This window comes from Hylobates moloch, unplaced genomic scaffold, assembly GCF_009828535.3.
Source record: "Hylobates moloch isolate HMO894 unplaced genomic scaffold, HMol_V3 SCAFFOLD_19, whole genome shotgun sequence".
In the NCBI taxonomy this organism is placed as follows: Eukaryota; Metazoa; Chordata; class Mammalia; order Primates; family Hylobatidae; genus Hylobates; species Hylobates moloch.
In genome coordinates this window covers 2142019-2165078 of record NW_026652294.1, presented here as the reverse complement: position 1 = coordinate 2165078, position 23060 = coordinate 2142019, and the positions used below count along the sequence as shown (strand labels likewise).

Here is a 23060-nt window from a genome sequence, read left to right as displayed (position 1 = left end):
TGGTCACAGGCTATAAAAATGATTTAAGAAGGCCAGGAGTGGCAACTCACATCTGTAATCCCAGCACTTTGGGAAACTGAGGAGGGAGGATTGCTTGAGCCTAGGAGTTTGAGACCAGCCTGGGCAACGTAAGACCCCATCTCTACAAAAAAATAAAAAAAATTAGCCAGGCATGGTGACACACGCCTGTAGTCCCAGCTACATGGGAGGCTAAGGTGGTAGGATTGCTTGATCCCAGGAGGTCAAAGCTGCAGTGAGTTACGTTCATGCCAATGTACTCCAGCCTGTGAGACAGAGCAAGACCCCATTTCAAAAAAAGAAAAAGGTTAACGATAAAATAATTTGAAATGACTAGTTTTGTCTAATATCTCAGTTTTCATAAGTAATCTAGGCAAACTTAAAAACACATGAAATGTAAATTGTATGAATGCTTGTAGGCAAATGTTCCATGTAGCTTAAAATCCTAAAATTATTTTAGATGCTTGTTGGGTGTCTGGGTCATTTCCAGTTAAGAAAGGGTTATAATATGCCACAAGATTCTGAGGAGGCCACAAGACCTCCAAGGAGGCCAGCAAATCAGAAGAGAAAGGGGTGCCGGTTGCATGGAGGAAACTTTCCTAATGCCTTTCAAAACCAGAAACTGTCTTTGCTGCGAGCAGTTTATGCACCGAAGGTTGACACTGCTCCGTCAACAGGCAGGGCACCAGCAACAGCCCATATTTCAATGGAGCCCAGTGGCTACTTGGGCTTGTCTCTGGGTCCTGCCCACTGAACAGCGAAGGGGCACCTAGGCGCAGGCAAATACCCACAAGGGGCTTCAGGTAGGCTCTCCATAATTTTTTGTTTGTTTTGGTTTGGTTTTTTTTGAGACGGAGTCTTGTTCTGTTGCCCAAACTGGAGTGCAGTGGCACGATCTCAGCTCACTGCAGCCTCCGCCTCCTGGGTTCAAGCGATTCCTCTGTCTCACCCTCCCGAGTAGCTGGGACTACAGTACAGGTGTGTGCCATCATGCTCAGCTAATTTTTCTATTTTTAGTAGAGACGGTGTTTCGCCATATTGGCCAGGCAGGTCTCGAACTCCTGACCTCAGGTGATCCACTCACCTCTGCCTCCCAAAGTGCTGGGATTACAGGGGTGAGCCATCGTGCCTGGCCTCCAAAATGTGTTATAGGACCAGGAGGCCCATATGTCCGCTGTGCAGTAACAGACCTGTTACACTGAGACAGCAGTTTGCAGCAGAGGAAGAGATTCATGATTGCAGGGCACCGAGTAAGGAGATGGGAGGAGACCCTCAAATCCATCTCCTTGAGGAGTTCTGGGCTGGGGCTTTTAGGGAGACTGTGGAGGGCTGGAAAATTGGGATAGTTGATTGGTGGGGCAAGGGGGATGAAATCATCAGGGTGTACAAACTGCACTCTTGGTTTAGTCAGCTCCTCGTGGGGTCCTTCGGAGCAGCTAAGTCAGTAGCTCCATCAGTATGTGGGACCCAAAGAAATATCTCAAAGGGAAAACAGCGTTTTCTAACGTTCAAGTTGTGATCTAAGGAGCAGTTAGGGGAACTACAATCTTATGACAGGGTCTACATGTTTCAGAGGCAATAAGACACCAAGCAGCTACGAGGAAGCAGTCAGAGAGCACGCCAACCTAGTGATTGATGCTGATGTGCTGCGAGCTGGGTTCATTTTCATTTCTCCCCTCCCCCTGCCCTCATTAATTTTGTAAAGTTTATAGGGACAGTTTCAGGTACAGATCCTGTACAGGAAGTGCCACTGAGCACAATGAGAGCAGAAAGACCCCACTCTAGGTTCCAAAGGGCCACCAACCAGGACAGTGACCGTGGGGGCCTCACCTGAGAGACTGCTACAGACCAGGAACAGCGCCTATCAGTGCATGCACCACGGTGTTTCTAGCCCCTACATTATCTGTGCACAAATTCCATGCTACTCTTAACACAGGGACTCAGGCCTAACAGGGCAGTGGGCTGTGCCAAGGTGACCTGTCCAGGAAGTAGCTCCAGGACTGAAACTTGGGCTTCTCCTGCCTTGTGGGCCTTATTGCAGGACCCAGATAGGGGCAGGGCTGGGGAGGCAGGAAATAGTGGCATGAGGCCTATTCAAACTGCATGAGGAGACCAGCACCCAATTGGAGGCTGTGCCTAGGGCTGTGCCAGGTGACAGCTTGGGGACATCTACATGGGTCCTCTAGGAGAGGACCAGCATGTTGGGGTCTAGGTCCATGCTAATCCCTAAGAGATTCTGCCTGATGGCCACTAGAGAAGGATGGGCCACTTTGTGCATTAGCGGGGATGAAAGAAGCAGCCAACCCCCACTTCGCCCTGCAGCATCTGCATTCTGAGGCAGCCTTGCAGCTCACCGTCAGTCTATCAGATAGGGAGCCCACCACTGAGGGCAAAAGGGGTTCTGCTTCACACCAGACCCCTTAAAATCCTCTGGAGCCTTCCCCTTACCTTTGGGGTCAAACCCCTACTGCTTGGCACGATACTCAGGGTCCTCACTAGAGGCTCTCATCCCGCCCCCAACCTGCTTCTGTGTTGTCTTCCCCCAACCCCCCACCTACTGCAAGGGCCACACCTCAGCACCTGCCTCTAAGCCTGGCCCTGCCAGTAGCACCCAGCACAAGCAGGGCACTGGGAGAGAACTGGGGAGGCTGGCTCTACCTGCCAGATGAAGAGGCCACACAAGGCCACAGTTACTCGGCTGGTACTCAGTTAGCCCTTCCTCAGTGACAAATGTGTGGGCCCAAGGAGGAGGGCCAGCCCTCACTTCTCAACAGGACCCTACAGGGACCCTGCTAAAAACTTGGTGGCTATGGTCAGGCTGTGCACCTGGCCACAGCACAGGGCTGACCCTGCAAGGCAAGGGAGTGTGTCCTTACTGAGTGATCTTGTCTTGCACCCACTGGTCCGTTAGTCCAACGATGGCCCACCTGGAGGAAGAGAAGGCAGTGGAGCCAGCCTATAGCCCACCTGGGCTCAATGAGGCCTGGGGGATGGAGTGAGATGATGGAACAGGCCCAAGCTCAGCACTCTGGGGAATGTCCTGCCAGTGGGGCCAGACCCTGGCTTGCCTCAGTCAGGTGGTCTCTCTCCTTGAGGTGGAGAGGTTAAAAGAGTAACTGGAGCCTCGCAGTGCAGTGTCTGCCACTGTGGGAGCTTTAGGTACTCAGAGGAGGAAAACCTCCCAGGACAGCCATGGGAGCTATAACAGGAGCCAGCACTCTTGCCCACTCCCAGGCCACGCTCTGCTCTTGTCCTGCACTCCTGACCCCAACACTCGAAGTGGAGTTGATGCAATATCACGGCAGAGGCCTGTGCTGAGCTGTTGGTGACCGTGGTATCACTTCATCTCTCTGAGCCCCTCATATCACATGCCTCCAGCACAGGGGGCCCTAGTTGTGTTCACATCTACTCATCCTGCAGCTTAAAGTAGCAGGATGTAGAGTAGCAGTGTTTAGGCCTCTGGTGAGCCTTCGAGGCTCCCATCTTCAGGCTCATCTTTTACCTGAGACCCAGGCAAGGCCTGGCTTCCCCAGCATGACGGCCCCCCACGGCAAGAGTGACTGGGCCCCACTGTGCTCAGTCATGCCAGGTGCAGCCCGCACAGCAGACTCAGAGGAGGGATGATGGTTCTTCCTACATCAAATTTTGCCACCATGTGACAGGACTGCAAGGATGCCTAGCAAGAGCTGCCTCCTTTTCTGCAGAAAGCATCTCACTCTGTCACCCAGGCTGGAGTACGATGGCACAACTGTAGCTCATTGCAGCCCTGAACTTCTGGGCTCAGGAAATCTTCCTACCTCAGCTTCCTGAGTAGCTTGGACTACAGGTACACACTATGACACTTGGCTAATTTTTGAGACAGAGTTTCATTCTTGTTGCCCAGGCTGGAGTGTAATGGCGCAGTCTCGGCTCACTACAACCTCTGCCTTCCGGATTCAAGCGATTCTCCTACCTCAGCCTCCTGAGTAGCTAGGATTACGGGCACCCACCACCACGCCCGGCTAATTTTTTTTTTTTCTATTTTTGGTAGAGACAGGGTTTTACCATGTTGGCCAGGTGGGTCTCGAATTCCTGACCTTCCAAAGTGCTGGGATTACAGGGGTGAGCCACCACACCCGGCCAGTTTTTTTTTTTTTTGAGACAGGGTTTCACTTCATTGCCCAGGCTAGTCTCAAACTCCTGCACTCAAGTGATGCTCCTGTCTCGGCCTCCCAAAGTACTGGGATTACGGAAGTAGGATTAAGGATGTGAGCCACTGCAAAGGCTGCCTCCTTCAAACCTCACACTCCTCCTGCCACTTGAATTTACTGAGTACAGGCTGAGCAGCAGGAGTGGGGAGGGTGAAGCTGTACTGTATTCTCTTCTTCTGCATCTCCAACACTCCAAGTCCCATGTTTGCGTGAAGCTCCCAGAGCTTCACAGTTAGGAAAAAGACCAAAATCACACACATTCCCAGAAAGGGGCTGCATCTGACACTCCTGGTGGGGACAAGGGAAGCGCTCTCCCTGTGGAAGGACAGAGCTGCTTATGTGGCACTGACCAAGGCAACAAACACTCCCACACAGCTGCCGCAGGGGCTACGTACCACAGCATGTCATTCAGGTCCTTGGACAGCATCCAAGCTAGCTCAAACATCACCATGGCTGACTGTAAGGAAGCAGAGAAGTCTAAGGCTCGTGGGAGGGGCACGTGCTGGGGCTGGGCCATGCAGCCAGGCTGGACTTGAGCCAGAAGGGCCCTGGCAAACCCCTGCGGATGGAGGGTCTGCCTGGCCAGGGCATGTGGGTGGATTCCAGCCCGACATGTGGGATGAGTACACTAAACAGAAGAGGAGGACTGAAAGTAACTCCTTTGCTAGCTAAAATCATTACTGTCTGTATACTTTATCCTGTAGCAAGGGAAGAATTCACTTGATAGGGGCAGCCCGGGTGCAGCACTGGCTGGGGCCTCTTTGCATCTCCCTGTGTTCCTGAGTGATGCCCAAGGCAGGCACTGAATCCCGAAGGCCAGGAGACCCCATCATTTTCCTGGCTCTGCATCCGCACACTCCTCCTGCTTGGCTGGCATCCTCAAACACATTCCCAGGAAGGCCAGGTGAGGCAGAGCCCTGGGTCCAATTATTTGAATATTAAAGAGGGAGGGGCCTCAGCACCTCTGGTGAGGAGGGTCTTTCCAACAGGGCTGTCCACATTGGAGCATTTAACTCCCATAAGCAGAGGATCTCTATTTGGTAAAAGACCTTGAGGAAGACTGGCGTCTGACCAGAAGACCCAAAGATCCCCTTTGCCATGAAATGCGGGCTTCCTCCAGGGAGAGAATTTCCAAGGGAACTGGCCCCATATATCTGGAGGGAGGTATCTTCTCTAAGTGAGCATCAACACCCTCCCCACCAACTGCTTAGAATTTTCCATTTGCAAGGACTGAGCAGAGACAGCAAAAGGATGATCCTTCAAAGGACAATGGAACCTTGACAATAAAAGGGACACTGGAAATATGGTGCTTAGAGTTCAAGGTCCCAGTATTAAATTCTAAGACTAAATACAGGATGTTTTATTGAAACTTATTTTCTAGGGCTCCTTAAGGCCTTGAGCTCTGCTCAACACTATCGACATAGTAGGTTTTCTACACTAAATTCTGTTTTGTAAAAGACACACACTGATGGGCCGTTATAAGTCTATAGCGTTTTATCTTCTCGCACAGAGACTGGTACAAACTCATTCTGTATTTTTGATGATGAACAAAAATAAACGCTGCTCTTCTTTGATCACCTATTGGGTGCAAACGATCATCTTAATAATTACCTCTGAAATGAGGATTATTCTCTTTACAGAGGAGGAGGTGTTTAAGGCTTAGAGAGCTTGCAACACCTGCCCAAGGTCACACAGGGGGAAGACATGGAGCTCAGATTCAAACCAGGCTTTTGTGGCTCTAAAATCTACGTTTCTTCTTCACATTTGAGGACACTGACCCCTGGAGTCAGAACTTTATAGTGAGTTCCACCTATTCATACTTACCGATGTCCCATGATATTCATACTGCTCGTAGTCAAAGAGGATGTCTCTTCTGTAATGACATAAAATGCAGGTCTTCAGCAGGAAGTAGCAGTACAGGAAGCCAAATATTTTGGAAAAATGCTAAACTTGACAGTATTCAATGAAATGCAAATTAAATCATGGTACTATTTGTTTTCACATATTGACTCTTGGTTTTTTTTTTTATTGAGACAGGTTCTTGCTCTGTCTCCCAGGCTGAAGTGCAGTGGTGTGATCACAGCTCACTGCAGCCTTGACATCCTGGGCTCAAGTGATCCTCCTAACTCAGCCTCCTAAGTAGATGGGGCTACGGGCATGTGCCACTACACCCAGCTAATTTAAAAAAAAAATTTTAATAGAGACAAAGTCTCACTATGTTGTCCAGGTTGGTCTCAAACTCCTGGGCTCAAGCAATCCTTCCACCTTGGCTTCCCAAAGTATTGGGATTATAGGCATGAGCCATAACACCTGGCCACTTATTGACTCTAGCAGAATGTATATGTATAACGTTGGGAAATTAACACAAACTGCCAGTGGCAATGTATGATGTAAAGAGGTATAGTTCAGAATTCCAATTCAGAGAAATTGTCCCATAATTACAATTCCAAGGAAAAAGCAAGACAAAACTTGCTGTGTGCACAAAGTAAGTCACTGAAGCCTTATTTATAATGGCAAAATATTGGAAGTAACCTACATTTCAAAAAGAAGGGAAATTGCCAATTAAGTACTAGGCTGTTTAGAAAGCCTGTTCAGAACTATTTTAAATGGTTATATTAAGTAGAAAGATGGAAAATCAGATGTATATCATGTAAAATATGCACAAGTATGTATAACCCAGGAATAGAGATCCAAACCCAGAATCTCTTTGAATTAGGCAGTGTGATTATGGGTTATTTTCACTTTTCTTTCCTTATGCTTCCTGAAATGGTTTTATATTATCCTTTCCTGGTTTGTTTTTAGAGATAAGGTCTCGCTCTGTCACCCAGGCTGGAGTGCAATGCACAATCATAGTTCACTGCAGCCTTGAACTCTCCTGGATTCTCCTGCCTGGGCCTCCCAAAGTGTTGGGAATACAGGCATGAGCCACCACACCTGTCTTACGTTGTCCTTATCCGAGGGGGCAGCCTTCCTCCTGTGGCAGTGGCAGGAGTGCATGCCCTCAGCTGAAACAGGGGGAACATCAGCTGGATGGCCTGGGAGACCTTCCATGACAGATCCAGCAAGGGCTTCCCCTGGGACCCACCTCAAGGGCACTGCTGCATGCTCACTTCAAGCTAGAATAACCTTTCCAATATTTTCATTTTAGCGCACTTCTTATAAATAATTTGTAAATCAAAGTATCTACATTGGAAAAACTTGATAAAAATAAAGAGCCGGGGCCATGGTCTCTAATGGATGGCATGTACCTGGGAGACCTTGGGGCTGTCCTGTCACTCATGGGACCGGGGAACAACCTGGAGCTCTTCTCCAATGCAGCGGCCACAGGTTCACTCCCAGAGCCACTGGCCCAAAGGTTCTAAACTCAATGAATTATCCTGAGACAGAAAGTCAGAGGTATGGATGGCACTACAGACCCCGAGGCAAGTGGGCTCCTGGTGCTGGGAGCAGCTGGAAGCACAGACTCACCTCCGGGCCTCCCACTCTTGCCGCTGCCTCCTCCGCATGGTTCGCTCCACTATCTCCTGATATAGGGACAAAGAGAACAAAAGGTGGAGCAAATGCACCAGGAATTTATCCCCACAGCCCAAGAAGGTTCCAATTTGGCAGAAGTCAGTAGGCCCAGACCCCTGAGAGAGAACACGGTCACACCAGTGCCCCGAGCACACCCTGTTCCTACGGAAGAGAAGCATGGAGGCAAGGGATGGCTGTGACCCCTTCTGGCTCCCAGCTCTCCAGACACCATGGGCAGAAAGAGTAGGGGCTTCCCAAGCACCTGCTCCAGGTAAAACTGTGTTCATCCACTCTAGCTGCTGTCACCCACAGCACTATGGGATCCAAGGTAAGCTCACATCCACTTCGTACCAGCTTCCACATCAGGATGGATGACAGCTAAATTTCTTATATTCGATCATGCGTTAGGAACTATTCTAATGTTACAGGCACAACCTCGTTTAATCTTCACAACAAAGGCATGGAATAATGTGGTAGGTTTAGAAATCCATGGTCCCGAGACTCCTACTTCTGGGAAAATGGAGTAAATATGTTTTTCCCCATACATTCATTAAATATTCCGAAAACCCTTCGACATCATAGATCAGACAAACAAAGTAAGGCTGGGCACAGTGGCTCACGCCTGTAATCCCAGCACTTTGGGAGACAGAGGCAGGCAGATCACATGAGGTCAGGAGTTAAAGACCAGCTGGCCAACATGGTAAAACCCCGTCTCTACTTAAAATACAAAAATTAGCCAGGCGTGGTGGCACATGCCTGTAATCCCAGCTACTTGGGAGGCTGAGGAGGAGAACTGCCTGAACCCAGGAGGTGGAGGTAGCAGCGAGCCGAGATTGTGCCACTGCACTCCAGCCTGGGTAACAGAGCAAGACTCTGCCTCAGAAACATACAAACAACAACAACAACAAAAAAACAAAGTAAGACTCTGAAAGGTAGAGGTGAAGTCAGAGCAGTTAGGAACTCTGGGACATGAGGAACAACACAGTGTTCCTTGAGTTTTCCTTCTGGCTCATATATGCCAGACTTGGAGCTGAAAAGCCAGCAACCTAGAAATACCAACAGGTGGAGACAAAAAAACAAAACAAAACAAAAAACCCCACAAAACCTGCTCTGTCTAGTCAAAGGACTAGGAAGGAGCAGCCTCCCAAGACAGAAAGCTTTTAGGCAATAGCCCATCTACTCTAGCCAACACCACCAAGAACATCCATATCCACCCCAGCAAAGGCCCAGTGGGAGCCTAGGCTCCCATCCTTGCGAAGCTGTAGCAAGGCACCCCAAGCCCTCTGTCTGGTGGTATCAGAGAAGCCAAGGAGGGAACTGAGACTGCAACCCCTGCTGGTTGGTGACAAGTCCATACCCCACCTCTGGGTGGGAGAACCAATGGTGGGAGAACCCAGACTTCCACCCCCACCTTCCAGTAATGAGAAATTCCTCCCCTCCCTGCTAGGAGGGTATCAGAGGCAGCAAAGTGGGAAGCCTGGACCTTCACTGCCCCAGGTGATAGACATCAGGTGGGGAACCTGATCTTTTACCTCTACCTGGCATCACTCACTCTCCTTGCCAGAGCCATGTCAGAGAAAGCCAACTAAAACAGAAGACTTAAAGAAGACACGAAATCTCATCACATAATACAAAAATCTCCTGGTTTCACTTGAAAATCACTCATCATACCAAGAACTAGGATGATCTCAAAATGAATGAAAAAAGACAACCCACCGATGCCAACATCAAGATGACAGAGTTGTTAGAATTATCTGCCCAAGATTTTAAAGCACCATCATAAAAATGCTTCAACGAGCAATGACAAACAATTGAAACAAATGAAAGCCAGGAAGCCTCAGCAAAGAAATAAGAGATCTAAAGAAGAGACAAGTGTTCTAAACAAAGTTTAAGAAAGAAAGAAAGAAAGAAAAAAAAAAAAAAATATATATATATATATGAAGAAAAAAGTTTAAAACTGAAAAATACAACTGGAATATTAACTCAGCAAATAGGCTCGAGAACAGAATGAAGGGGACAGAGGGAAGAATTAGTGAACTGGCAGAAAGACAGAAATTACCCAATCCGAACAACGGAGAAAAAATAGACCAAAAAAACTAGAACCTCTGGGACTTGTGGGGCTACAACAAAAGAGCTAACATTCACGTCATCAGTGCCCTGAAGGAGGAGAAAGAGGGTGCACTCAAAATACACTTGAAGACATAATGGCTGAAAATTTGGCAAAAGCTGCTGGCTGGGTGTGGTGGTTCACACTTGTAATCCCAACACTTTGGGAGGCCGAGGCAGGCAGATTGCTTGAGGCCAGGAGTTTGAGACCAGCCTGGCCAACATGGAAAAACCTTATCTCTACTAAAAATACAAAAAAAGTAGCCAGGCATGGTGGCACATGCCTATAATCCCAACTACTCAGGAGGCTGAGGCAGAATTGCTTGAACCCAGGAGGCAGAGGTTGCAGGTCCTCCAGCCTGGGCGACAGAGTGAGACTCTGCCTCAAAAAAAAAAAAAAAAAGACATAAACTTGCAGATTCAAGAAGCTGGGTAATGGGAGGTAGAGGTTACAGTGAGCTGAGATCGTGCCACTGCATTCCAACCTGGGCGACAGGGCAAGACTCTGTCTCAAAAAAATAAGAGAAACAAATAGGATAGACACAAATCCACACCAAGACACATCCTAACATCCTAATTAAACTTCTGAACACTCAAACAAAACCAAAATATCTCAAAAACAGCCAAAGAAAAATGAGACTTTCATGATAGGGAAAAAGCCTGAATGACAGACGATTTCTCATGAGAAATCACGGCAGCCAGAGTAAGTGGCACAGTATTTTCCAAATGCTGGAAGAAAAGAAGTATTAACCCAGAATTCTACATCCAGTAAAAGTATCTTTTAGGAACAACAACAACAAAAAAAAATCAATAAATTCTCAAAGATGGAAAACTAAGGGAATTTATCTCCAGCAGCTCTCCCCTAAACGAAAGGTTAAAGGAGACTCTTAAATAGAAAGGAAATGGAAAAGAAACCTTATAATACTGGAAAGGAAGAAAAAAATACAATAAGCAAAAATGAGGTAAATACAATAGGCTTTCCTTACTTATCCTCTTGAGTTTGTAATTATGCTTAATTACTGAAGTAAAAATTATAACACTGTATATGTGGAGGAAATATTTAAGAAAATTATATTATAAATGGGGCAGAGTAAAAGACATTAAGAGAAGACAAGGCCAGGCACAGTGGCTTATGCTTGTAATTCCAGCACTTTGGGAGGCTGAGGCAGGTGGATCACCTGAGGTCAGGAGTTTGAGATGAACCTGGCCAACATAGTGAAATCCATCTCTACTAAAAAGACAAAAATTAGCCGGGCATGGTGGCGCACACCTGGGGTCCCAGCTACTCGGGAGGCTGAGGCAGGAGTACTGCTTGAGCCCGAGAGGTGGAGGTTGTAGTAAGCTGAGATTGTGCCACTGCACACCAGCCTAGGTGACAAAGTGAGACTCCACCTCAAAAAAAAAAAAAAAAAAAAAAGAAGGCAAGGTTTCTACATGTGACTCAACTGGTAAAATGATACCAGTAAACTGTGATAAGTTATGGATATGTAATGTAATCACCTGAAACAACCACTAAAAAAATCTATACAAGGAGATAGACTCACAAACACTAGAGGAAAGAAAAAGAAAGAAAACAGGCTGGATGCAGTGGCTCACGCCTGTAATCCCAGCACTTTGGGAGGCTGAGGTGGGCGGATCACCTGAGGTCAGGAGTTTGAGGCCAGCCTGCCCAACAAGGTGAAACCCCATCTCTACTAAAAATACAAAAAATTAGCTGGGTGTGGTGGCACGTGCCTGTAGTCCCAGCTACTCGGGAGGCTGAGGCAGGAGAATCGCTTGAACCTGGGAGGCAGAGGTTGCAGTGAGCCAAGATCACGCCACTGCACTCCAGCCTGGGCAACAAGAGCGAAACTCCATCTCAAAAAAATAAAAAAGAAAAAAGAAAAAGAAAATAGAATAAAAAAAAACAGAGACCAGGAAACAGAAAATGTCAGACTTAAGCCCTAACATGTCAATAACTAAAATAAATGTAAGTGAGCTAAGTTTATCAATTAAGACATAGAGAATGGCTTTAAAAAACATGATTTAAAAATATGACCCAACTGTATGCTGTTTTAAAAAATTCACTGCAAATGTAACAATACAGGCAGAATGAAACTAAAGAATGTGAAAAGATATATCATGTAAACATTAATCAAAGGAAAGCAGGAGTGGCAATATTAATATCAGATAAATCACACTTCAGAGCAAAGCAAATTACCAGAGACAGAGTGGGACACTAAGTGAATGAAAGGGTCAATCCACCAAAAGGACACCACAATCCTAAATGTGTGTGCACAAGAAAGCTATAAATACGTGAAGTAAAAAGTGATAGAACTGAAAGGCGAAACAAACAAATCTATAATCAGAGTTGGGGTCTTCAATGTCCCTTTCTGAAGAGTTGAAAGTATTACTAGCCAGAAAAGCAGCAAGCCAACAGAACTCAACACCACCACCAACTCTCAGTATGTAAGTGACATTTCTAAAACACTCTACCCAACAACAGCAGAGTATGTATTTTTTTGACTGACTGCAAATGATATTGTATTTTAAATTTTGGTGTCCATGTATTTATGGCTAGTACGTAGAAATAATAAAAATTGTTTGTTTTTATATAGGTATAAATCTAACAAAAACAGAAAATGTATACACTGAAAAGTGCACAATGCTGATGGACGAAAAAAGGAATGAGCCATTGATACAAGCAAACATGCATGAATCTCCAAGAATTATGCAGAGCGAAAAAAAGCCAATCCCAAAAGGCTACATACTGTATAATTCCATTTCCATTTCCATAATATTGTTGAAGTGAAATTACAAAAATGGAGCTCTCTAGTGGTTACCAGGCAGTAGACAAGTGGGTGTGGCTATAAAAGGGCAACAGAGGGATCCTTACAGTGGAAATGTTCTGTATCTTTTTCTTTTTTTTTTTTTTTAAGCAATACCCATGGGTTATTTTGGCGGTTTCTGAATACATATATGGAATAGACATATTCAGTTTCTGGCAGAACTTTCACAGTGATTTCTAACCTTTAGAGTGCCAACTGAAAAATCACATGATTTATACATTTAGAAAGGAGACTTTCTTTTCTTTAGAAATAGTCTCACACTGTTGCCCAGGTTGGAATGCAGTCGTGCGCTCACAGCTCACTGCAGCCTCGACTTACTGGGCTCAGGTGATTCTTCCACCTCAGCCTCCTGAGTAGCTGGGACCATAGGTGTGCACCACCACACCTGGGTAATTTTTGTAGTTTTTGTAGAGACAGGGTTTTGCCATTTTGCCCAGGCTGGTCTCCAACTCCTGCGCTCAAGCAATCCGCTGCCTCAGCCTCCCATCCTGACTGTGATACTATACTACAGGATTTTACCACTGGGGGAAGCTGGGCAAAGTATATAAGTGATCTCTCTATATTACTTCTTACAACTACATGTGAATCTATAATTATCTCAAAAGAAAAACTTTAATTAAAAAAAAGCCATGGTCCTGGTGAGGAAACTTTTTGCGGGTAATGGAATTGTTCTCTATCATGGTGGGATGGTGGTTGCATCTTTATACATTTGTTAAATCTCATTGAATTGTACCACCTAGTGAATTGTGTAGACATTATGCCTCAATAAAGTAACAAAATTCCCACAGCCTGAGACTTCTTTGACCCTGCCACAATGCATGGTGGGGTCCTGTCCCCTCCCTTGTGGCTACAGGATGCTGAGGTACTCCAAGGCTGGTCGGGAGAGCCATGCAGTGGCTGCCTGGGTGACTGGAATATTCATGCTGGAAGCCTGAGCAGTCATGTTGTAAGGAAGTCACATGCAATGGAAAGACCCTGCAGGTGCTTGGCTCAGTAGTCCTGGTTTGGAGCCTTCCCAGCAGGTGTCTGAGCCATGCTTCCAGTTCTTAACCATTGAGTCCCCACCTGAGGGCCCAGATATCACAGAGCAAAAAAATGTCATCCTCGCTGGGCTCTGCCCAAATTCCTAACTTACAAAATCCATGAGCATAAGGAAAAGGTTGTTTTAAGGTGCTAGGTTCTGGAGTAATTTGTTAAACATCAGTAGGAGCCAAAACAATTAAGTCTAGTTATTCTCCTTATTTTACAACGGCACACAGAGGTTAAGTCACTTGCCTACAGTCACAAAGCTGTTATAGCAGATACAAAATTTGAAACCCGTGACCTGAGCCACGATATTATAGCACCTATAGATTAAGTATAATTATGGTTATTTTTATAGCGGAATCTCATCTTTGCTGGGGTCCAGCTCTAACATCCAACCTTTAAAAGACAAGCAAAAATGATTCTTGACCCCATGTCTCACCTTTTCTTTATAGCAGAATTTTTTTTTTTTTTTTTGAGACGGAGTCTTGCTCTGTTGCCCAGGCTGGAGTGCAGTGGTGGATCTCAGCTCACTGCAAGCTCTCCTTCCAGGATTCATGCCATCCTCCTGCCTCAGCCTCCTGAGTAGCTGGGACTACAAGTGCCTGTCACCATGCCCGGGGAATTTTTTGTATTTTTAGTAGAGATGGGGTTTCACCGTGTTAGCAGGATGGTCTCAATCTCTTGACCTCGTGATTCACCCGCCTCAGCCTCCCAAAGTGCTGGGATTACAGGCGTGAGCCACCACACCTGGCCTATAGCAGAACTCCTTAAAATAATTATTTATAAACTATTGTCTCTAAACCTCTTTGAATGTGCACCCCTATTGATAAAAATATTTCATTAAGAGATGAGGTCTTGCTCTGTTGCCCAGGCTGGAGTGCAGTGATGTGATCATGGATCACTGCAGCCTCAACCAACCTCCTGGTCTCAAGGCATCCTCCCACTCTAGCCTCCCAAGTAGCTGGGCCTATGGGACCGTGCCACCATGCCTGGCTAATTTTTATTTTTTTGTAGAGACAGTGTCTTGCTATGTTGTCCAGTCTGGTAAAAATATTTTCTTTTTTTTTTTTTTTTTTTGAGACAGAGTATTGCTCTGTCGCCCAGGCTGGAGTGCAGTGGTGTGATCTTGGCTCACTGCAACCTCTGCCTCCCAAGTTCAAGCAATTCTCCTGCCTCAGCCTCTCGAGTAGCTGAGATTACCGGCATCTGCCATTGCTCCTGGCTAATTTTTGTATTTAGTAGAGACAGGGTTTCTCCATGTTGGTCAGGCTGGTCTCAAACTCCTGACCTCAGGTGATCTGCCCACCTCGGCCTCCCAAAGTGCTGGGATTACAGGCTTGAGCCACCAACGCCAGGCTGGTAAAAATATTTCTAAGAATATACCTCTAAAAAGCGGCCGGGCACAGTGGCTCACACCTGTAATCCCAGCACTTTGGGAGGCCGAGGCAGGAGGATCACGAGGTCAGGAGATCAAGACCATCCTGGCTAACACGGTGAAACCCCATCTCTACTAAAAATACAAAAAAATTAGCTGGGCGTGGTGGCGGGCACCTGTAGTCCCAGCTACTTGGAAGGCTGAGGCAGGAGAATGGCATGAACCAGGGAGCTTGCAGTGAGCCGAGACTGCGCCACTGCACTCCAGCCTGGGCGACAGAGCGAGACTCTGTCTCAAAAAAAATATATATACCTCTAATATACACATACTTAGTTATAAATCATGCACAGGTTGTAATCATATAAAAAGTATTCTTCTCAAGAATGCTTTATGTTGTTAAAATCAACACTCTAGACCTAATTTACAGATCATAGAAAATGCAGGGATAGAGAAGCAAGTTGAAGTACTCCATGAAGAAACAAGTAGTAGTAAATATTAGAAAAGAGGACTGGTATCCAATGTCATTAAAAACAAAACGAAAGAAAAAAAGAGGTAAGGTACGGTTCTAGGTTAAGACAGTAAAGAGAGGCCGGGCGCGGTGGCTCAAGCCTGTAATCCCAGCACTTTGGGAGGCCGAGGCGGGTGGATCACGAGGTCAGGAGATCGAGACCATCCTGGCTAACACCGTGAAACCCCGTCTCTACTAAAAAATACAAAAAAATTAGCCGGGCGTGTTGGTGGGCGCCTGTGGTCCCAGCTACTCGGGAGGCTGAGGCAGGAGAATGGCGTGAATCCAGGAGGTGGAGGTTGCGGTGAGCTGAGATCGCGCCACCGCACTCCAGCCTGGGGGACAGAGAAAGACTCCGTCTCAAAAAAAAAAAAAAAAAAAAAAAAAAAAAGACAGTAAAGAGAAATAGCTAAACGTGTTAACCTTGATTGGAGAATAGTTCAGAAATAAAAATAGCTGCAAAATATATTTTGAGGACAATTAAAGAGACCTGAATATGGGCCGAATATTACATGATATTAGGATATTATTCATTTCTTATGTATGACAATGGCATTGTGTTTATGGGGAAGAATGTCCTTATTCTTAGGAGCTGCTTATGAAAGAATGTGTAGAATATCATGGTTTCTGGCTGGGTGTGGCAGTGCATGCCTGTAATCCTAGCTACTTGGGAGGCTGAGGCAGGAGAATCACTTGAACCCAGAAGACAGAGGTTGAAGGGAGCCAAGATCGTGCCACTGCACCCCAGCCTCAGTGACAGAGTGAGACTCCATCTCAAGAAAAAAAAATAAAAAAAAAAAAAAGAATATCACAGTTTCTGCAACCTATTCTCAAATGATACAGAAAAAAGAATACATAGAGAGAAAGCAAATGTGGCAAATGTGAAAAACTGTTTTTGTTTTTTTTGACACAGGGTCTCTTCATGTTGCCCAGGCTGTTCTCGAATTCCTGGGCTTCATCAATCCTCCTGCCTTGGCCTCCCAAGTAGCTGAGACCGCCTACAGTCATGATCCACTGTTGACTCTAGATTGAAGGTATATGGATATTCACTGTACTATCCTTTCAACCACTGTACATATTTCAAAAAATCTCAAAATAAAAACTTGGTGGGAAATTATGCCTATTACATTCCATGAATATTATGTTAAACATTTACAAACACTGATTCCAAATTGATGTGTTAAGTATGTAAAAGGAAACACTGATATTTTCTTGTATCTCATCAAGACTCCTTCTCTTTGTTGCCAAACCCACTGGTCTGTTCTCATTTGCCTGTTCCTTTGGCACTGCTGGCCGAGCCTTCCTTGAAACTTTCCTTCCCACCTCAGAGCCGCAGGGTCTATGGATGCTCTGCCCAGGAATCCTCCTGGCTCCATCCCCCACTAACTCATGTTTGGTACCTGAAAGCTGTCCCTAATTGTGTTCATTTACATGATCAGTATCTGTCTCCCACAATGGAAAGCTTTGCAAAGGCAGGACTTTGCTCTCATCCCCGCACCCCAGGGCCTAACTGGTACCTGGCATATAGTAAGTGCTTAAAAAATATTTGTTTATTAGTCAGAGTGGAAAATTCCAAGACTTATCCATAGAACATGACTGTTTCCCGGGAAATCCCATTGGATACTGACATTTGGGAACCAGTGAAATGCAGCTCATCAATAGTTAAAAGAATGCTATATAAAAAAAACATTCAGAGAACAAAAAGGACTCCTCACAAATCAAAGATTAGAAGATAAAGACCAAGCTGAGTGTAGTGGCATGTGCTTAGTCTCAGCTACTTGGGAGGCTGAAGTGGGAAGATCGAGTGAGCCCAGAAGTTTGAGGCCAGCCTGGGAAACAGAGAGAGACCCTGTCTGGGGGGAAAAAAAAAGAAAAAAAAAAAAAAAAAAAAAAGGTCTTCCAAAAAATAGAACAAAAAGCTGGGTAAGAGGTAAGAAAATATAAGAGTAGGTCCAAGAGGTTCCCTATGAGACACCCAAACCTAGTGAAAGGGGTGACAAAGGTGAGAAAGAAGAGAGAAGCATGCCTCAGTTTGAAGGGCATTGCCCCTTCCCCAAATGGAGAATGTCTTGAACATCTCAAATATGGCTCAGAAAGGCTTCCCAAAAGCACATTACTGGGAAATGTCAGGCTGAGGATGAAGGGAAGACCCTAGAACATTATGGGGGCAAATTCTAGGTCACACACCAAGATCAGGAGCCAGAGGGCATCTTCAAAAGCATCACATGGCCCTTCGTGCTATGGGAACAACCACCTTCTGCCTGTGATTTTACATCTTGCAGAAGCTGTAGTGGTGGGTAGGCCACTGGGCCCAGCCCCAGATCACTAAGCAGCTCAGACCCAAGGTCCACCTGGTGAAAACCATTTGTATCTCCACATGAAAGATACCTCCCCTGGAGTAATTGTCTGGGACTGGGCCTGGCCAAGGGATGCAGACCCACATTGCTCCTCTGCAGTGACTGCACAGTAAGTGATGCTAGAAGACAGTAGAAAAGGAAGGGGTGGGGGTTGCACTATTTATTGCTTCTCTACATTATTTTTTTGCTATCTAGCTGCAGAGCTGAGCTGTCTTAAACTTCATTTCTTCTGACAGGATCCTATTGGACAGATAAGCCACTATTTAGGGAAGTCCAGTAACCTGCCTGAGGCCACATAACCAGGGGACAGCAGGTCAGAGCCCAGGGTCAGCATCCATGCCTGCTAACTTCTCCACTTCCCACTGCCCTCGGCCTGGCAGGCTTCAGGATGACCTCTGACCTTTGGGAGTGCAAGTTTCTCCGGGATTACTGTGAAAGACCCCAACTCACCTCTTCTAACCGTGTGCGCTTCTCAGAAGGCTCTGACCCATCGCTGTCATTTCCTGAATGCTCTTCATCCTCCTCTTCATCCCTGAAGATGTCTTCATAGGCGGGAACTTCAAGGTCATCATCTTGTTTAATGAGTAATTTGATCTAAGTTCAAAACAAAAAGGAATTAAGCCTCTCCTCTTTCTACGGAAAACTATACAATATGTTCTTCTGCAGAGTCTTATCATTTCCTAATAAGCTGACTCAGTTTCCTGTTCATACAAATAGCTACCTATTTAACAAGAGTTCCAGGCTTCTAAGGAATTCTCTTGTTTTCATTACCAGTGAAGCACCAGAGTTACACCACACGTGGTATGCAGAAATTATGAAAATCTGAAAACAATTGAGAACCATCTAGTCTACTTAAGTCTGGAAACACAGCATCCTCTTATATCATACACCAATAAAATGAACGCCCCACAACTTGGTCTCTGATATACGACATGAAGATGTGTAACCCCTAAGTGACTAAAACTCCTGTCTAAAAGCAACTCCAGGCTGATTTTTCTTTTCTTTTCTTTTTTTTTTGGAGACGGAGTCTTGCTCTGTCGCCCAGGCTGGAGTGCAGTGGCACGATCTCGTCTCACTGCAAGCTCTGCCTCCCGGGTTCATACCATTCTCCTGCCTCAGCCTCCTGAGTAGCTGGGACTACAGGCGCCCACCACTACGCCCGGCTAATTTTTTGTATTTTTAGTAGAGACAGGGTTTCACCATGTTAGCCAGGATGGTCTCAATCTTCTGACCTCGTGATCCGCCCGCCTCGGCCTCCCAAAGTGCTGGGATTACAGGCGTGAGCCACCGCGCCTGGCCCAAGACTCCATTTCAACAAAAATAACAACAAATATTTGCTGGGCGTGGTGGCGTGTGCCTGTAGTCCCACCTACTAAGGAGGCTGAGGCAGGAAGAGTCAGTTGAACCCAGGAGTTTGAGGCGCAGTGAGCCATGATTGTGCCAGTGTACTCCAGCCTATCTCTTTAAAAAAAAAAAAAAAAAAGATGACAAAGACCAAGTTTTTGTGTTCAGGCTGTTCCCAGTCCCACAGGGTAGTCAGACACATGCCTTACCAAGAACACCAGGTGAGACATTGTACATGGCATAAAAAGTACAGACAGTTTGAGGGCATAGCACAAAAAGTACCTGGGTATCGTTGTATACATTGACGACATTGACTGGCCTATGGGTGTCACACACAAAGAATATAGTGTCTTCATCAGGTTGAAGAATATCCAATAGGTCTACATTAGCTCCACAGTTTATGAGAATAAAATAACGAAACTGGAAAAAAAGGAAGATATTGTAAAGTAGCTATATCGAGGAGGCCCCTTTCCCTTCATCACTAAGCCTCTGAGTTGTTCTGCTTAAACTCACTACGTCCCCGACATGTGGCGAGGCCCACGTGGCAAGGGACTCCAAAAAACGGCCAGGCTGGCATGCTAAGTGCTTTAGCATGGTGACACAGCAGGGTGGGCCCTGGGGCTCCCAGAGCACGCTGAGACTCAGCAAGCCCAAGTCTCATGGACAGGCTCAAGAAACTAATGAGAAGCAGACCAAGACTTCAAGTACGTGACCGTGTCTCTCCAGACCTCACAGTACTATGCTGCGTGCCTCTCCAGGCTGATGGCATTGTACAGGTTTAAGTTTTTAGCAAATACTTTATGGGTACTTACATATTAAGTCCTTTATCATACTCTATCACTATGGCATGTTCTTTCCTTATGAATACCAAGCTGGTGCAGGTCCTTGACATAATAACAGGAACACCAAGAGAGAATTTGTCTCTGCCAAAACAATCCTAGATATGGCTAGGGACTCCAGGGACCCTCTTCCATGTCCCATCCCCTCTCTGTGGGGTGTACAATGTTCCATCTCTCATTTGGCCCCATGCAGAGATGGGAGGAATCCTGGCATCTATTGTTTAAATTTATTCCTGGATTTTAAGTTGGAAACCAGGATGCATTTTCTCAGAGAAATAATATAAAATAGTAGTGTATTCTAAAATAATTTTAACTAATTCCAGCACTTTGGGAGGCTGAGGCAGGCGGATCACTTGAGGTCAGGAGTTTGAGACCAGCCTGGCCAATGTGGCGAAACCCCGTCTCTACTAGAAATACAAAAATTAGCCAGGCGTGGTGGTGGGCACTTGTAATCCCAGCTAGTTAGGAGGCTGAGGCAGGAGAATCGCTTGAACCCAGAAGGCGGAGGTTGCAGTGAGCCAAGATTGCACCATGACACTCCAGCCTGGGTGACAGAGCGAGATTCTGTCTCAAAAATAAATAAATAAAAGTTGGGAGTGGCGGCTCATGCCTGTAATCCCAGCACTTTCGGAGGTGGGCAGATCACGAGGTCAGGAGATCGAGACCATCCTGGCTAACATGGTGAAACCCCGTCTCTACTAAAAATACAAAAACATTAGCCGGGTGTAGTGGCGGGCACCTGTAGTCCCAGCTACTCAGGAGGCTGAGGCAGAAGAATGGCATGAACCCAGGAGACCGAGCTTGCAGTGAGCTGAGATGGTGCCACTGCACTCCAGCCTGGGCGACAGAGCCAGACTCCATTTCAAAAAAAATAAAAAAAAAATAAGTAAACCAAAATAAAATAAAATAATTTTAACTAGACCATATTAAAAACTGCTAGATTCCAAGCACCTTACAATCAAATTTCTGCAAAACAAGTTCAAAGTTGGGGCTATACACATTCATTATCTTTTTTTGCTGTCAATTTTGCTTCTACAACTTGGGCGTAAGTCACCAGTATATACAGCATGTTTTTCTCTTCCATACTGCCTAATGTAGCTGATATTTAAATACACACTTAATCTATCGTGGAAACAGAATGCTGTGTCAAGAAATTACAATTGAGTAAAAAGCCACGTTATTCTAAAATGCATCTTCAATACCTGTTCTTTATGCTCAAGAAATGCAGTTTCAAGTTCTTGCCACCCAGAAACTGGAACCAGCGTATATTGCACGTGGTCACACTGGAACAAGGCCTGGAGAGAGAGTGTTTTCAAAGCCTATCTTATTTAGGACATTAGCAATTTACCTTGAAAAGAAACTGAGGAAGATTAGACTGGTTGAGAGACAAAAGACACGGGATAACATTAAAGTTAGTGAAATGCTTACAGGAAAAGTTAGGTGCTAGGGATATGAGCGTTTACCACACCATTCTGTGAATTTTGCAAATTACCAAAGTAAAACATCGGGGAGAAATGCTGATTTAACTTCCAGGCCTTCTGAAAAGTTCCTGATCCAAGGGCCTGACCAAAACAACATAAATACTATGCCCTATTCAAAACCAAACTAACGATCTTCCCTAATAGACTAGGGGCTCCCATATTGCCAGCAACACCTATGACACGACTATACCCACAGTTGTCACAGATTCCTCTCTCTCAAATCCCCCATTTGAGAGGCCACTACAGATCCAAAGTTTCCCCCAAATGTAACTGCTTTGTTCACCTATTAAAATTAATAGCTTATTGCAAAAATACAAACCAGTCTCTTTACCTTTTACTTAATCCTTTATCCCACCCCATACCGTTGGGACAGGGAGGCAACCTCTCCTCCGAGTCTCGCTCCTCTCACTTGCTGCTCACCTCCTGCCCTGCTCCCTCTCCCACCCTAAGCCCTAAGCCCTCAGCCCCCGTCCTGACACTCGGCCCGCCCTGCGCCCCCACGCAGCACCCTCACCTCTCGGGCCGGCCCCGCCCTCCTAGGGTCCGCAGAACTCACCTGAAGGATCTTGCACGCACACAGAGCATCCACGTCCGAGGCCACGAAGAGAAGGACCCTCTATGGGGGAAGAGCAGACCGGCTGAACGCGGCGACCCGAACCCCGGCTCTCCCCTGCCTCCCGGTCACCCACGGCCGCTCCCCCTCATCCCTTCCCCACCGGCAAGGCCTTGGCGTCACCTGGCTCTGGACCACCTCGTAGAACTCTTTGCGGAAATCGGACACGAACATCGCCACGGCGGCCGGACGCCTGGCGCTAGCGCTGAGGTACCAAGAGCCCAGGCGGCGGTCAAGACTCCCGCCAAATCACGGCTCCTCCGATTGGTCCAGGGATCACCAACCAATAGCTTCTTAGTTCCCAGCCTTCCTTTCTTTCTGATTGGGCCACATTGGAGGCGGCCATTAGCACTCTGCCATTCACGGCTAGAAAACTCCAGCCCGCCCCCAAAGAAGCGTCACCTCTGAGGCCGAACGCAAACACTGTTGCCCCCCTTCAACTCTGACTCGCTCTTACCCAGAAACGCGACGCACGGCGGACATCTTTACTTTGGGAAGAGAAACCTACTGCCTCCCACTGGGAACCCTCAGGGAAAGTATACGTCTAGCCATACATTAAACTCAGTCACATACCGAATGGGGCAGCATTTACGTTTGCAATAGATTTTTGGTGTGGTTTGAAGAAGGATTTGTAGCTTAGTTCCGCCCGAGTCCTCGATGGCTGAAGCAGAGGCATTCTGGGTAGTGCATTGTGGGTAGTGTAGTCGTAAGGACAATAGGCCCTACTAAATTCGTCTGGAGGGGAATACTATCAACACGTAATTTAAAATAACTTTAAAAAATACCCATAAACGGGGAAATAAATCACGAAACGGCATTTTAGTGCTTCTGCTGAGGATGTTTTAGAGCCTAGCGTCTTCGC

The 23060-nt window shown here is 46.3% G+C and overlaps 1 protein-coding gene across 6 annotated transcripts in view; it reads right to left on the bottom strand.

Moving 5' to 3' along the window:
* CDC45 (cell division cycle 45) overlaps nt 1-23026 on the bottom strand; it is a 41613-nt gene extending 18587 nt beyond the window's left edge. For 2 of the 6 annotated variants that reach the window (XM_032139692.2, XM_058431327.1), the window contains exons 1-10: nt 22772-23022; nt 22322-22516; nt 22142-22201; nt 21307-21399; nt 19548-19685; nt 18372-18515; nt 7677-7732; nt 6033-6081; nt 4604-4665; nt 2895-2945 (exon numbers count right to left, since the gene is read on the bottom strand). In XM_032139692.2, the coding sequence (XP_031995583.1) occupies nt 2895-2945; nt 4604-4665; nt 6033-6081; nt 7677-7732; nt 18372-18515; nt 19548-19685; nt 21307-21399; nt 22142-22201; nt 22322-22372 (704 nt within the window). In that variant the 5' untranslated portion in view covers nt 22373-22516; nt 22772-23022. Of the gene's footprint in view, nt 1-2894; nt 2946-4603; nt 4666-6032; nt 6082-7456; nt 7553-7676; nt 7733-18371; nt 18516-19547; nt 19686-21306; nt 21400-22141; nt 22202-22321; nt 22517-22771 lie in introns of all 6 variants that reach the window. The other 4 variants (XM_058431329.1, XM_058431328.1, XM_058431325.1 and 1 more) reach the window with 4 other exon arrangements.
* Nucleotides 23027-23060: the final 34 nt, after the last annotated feature.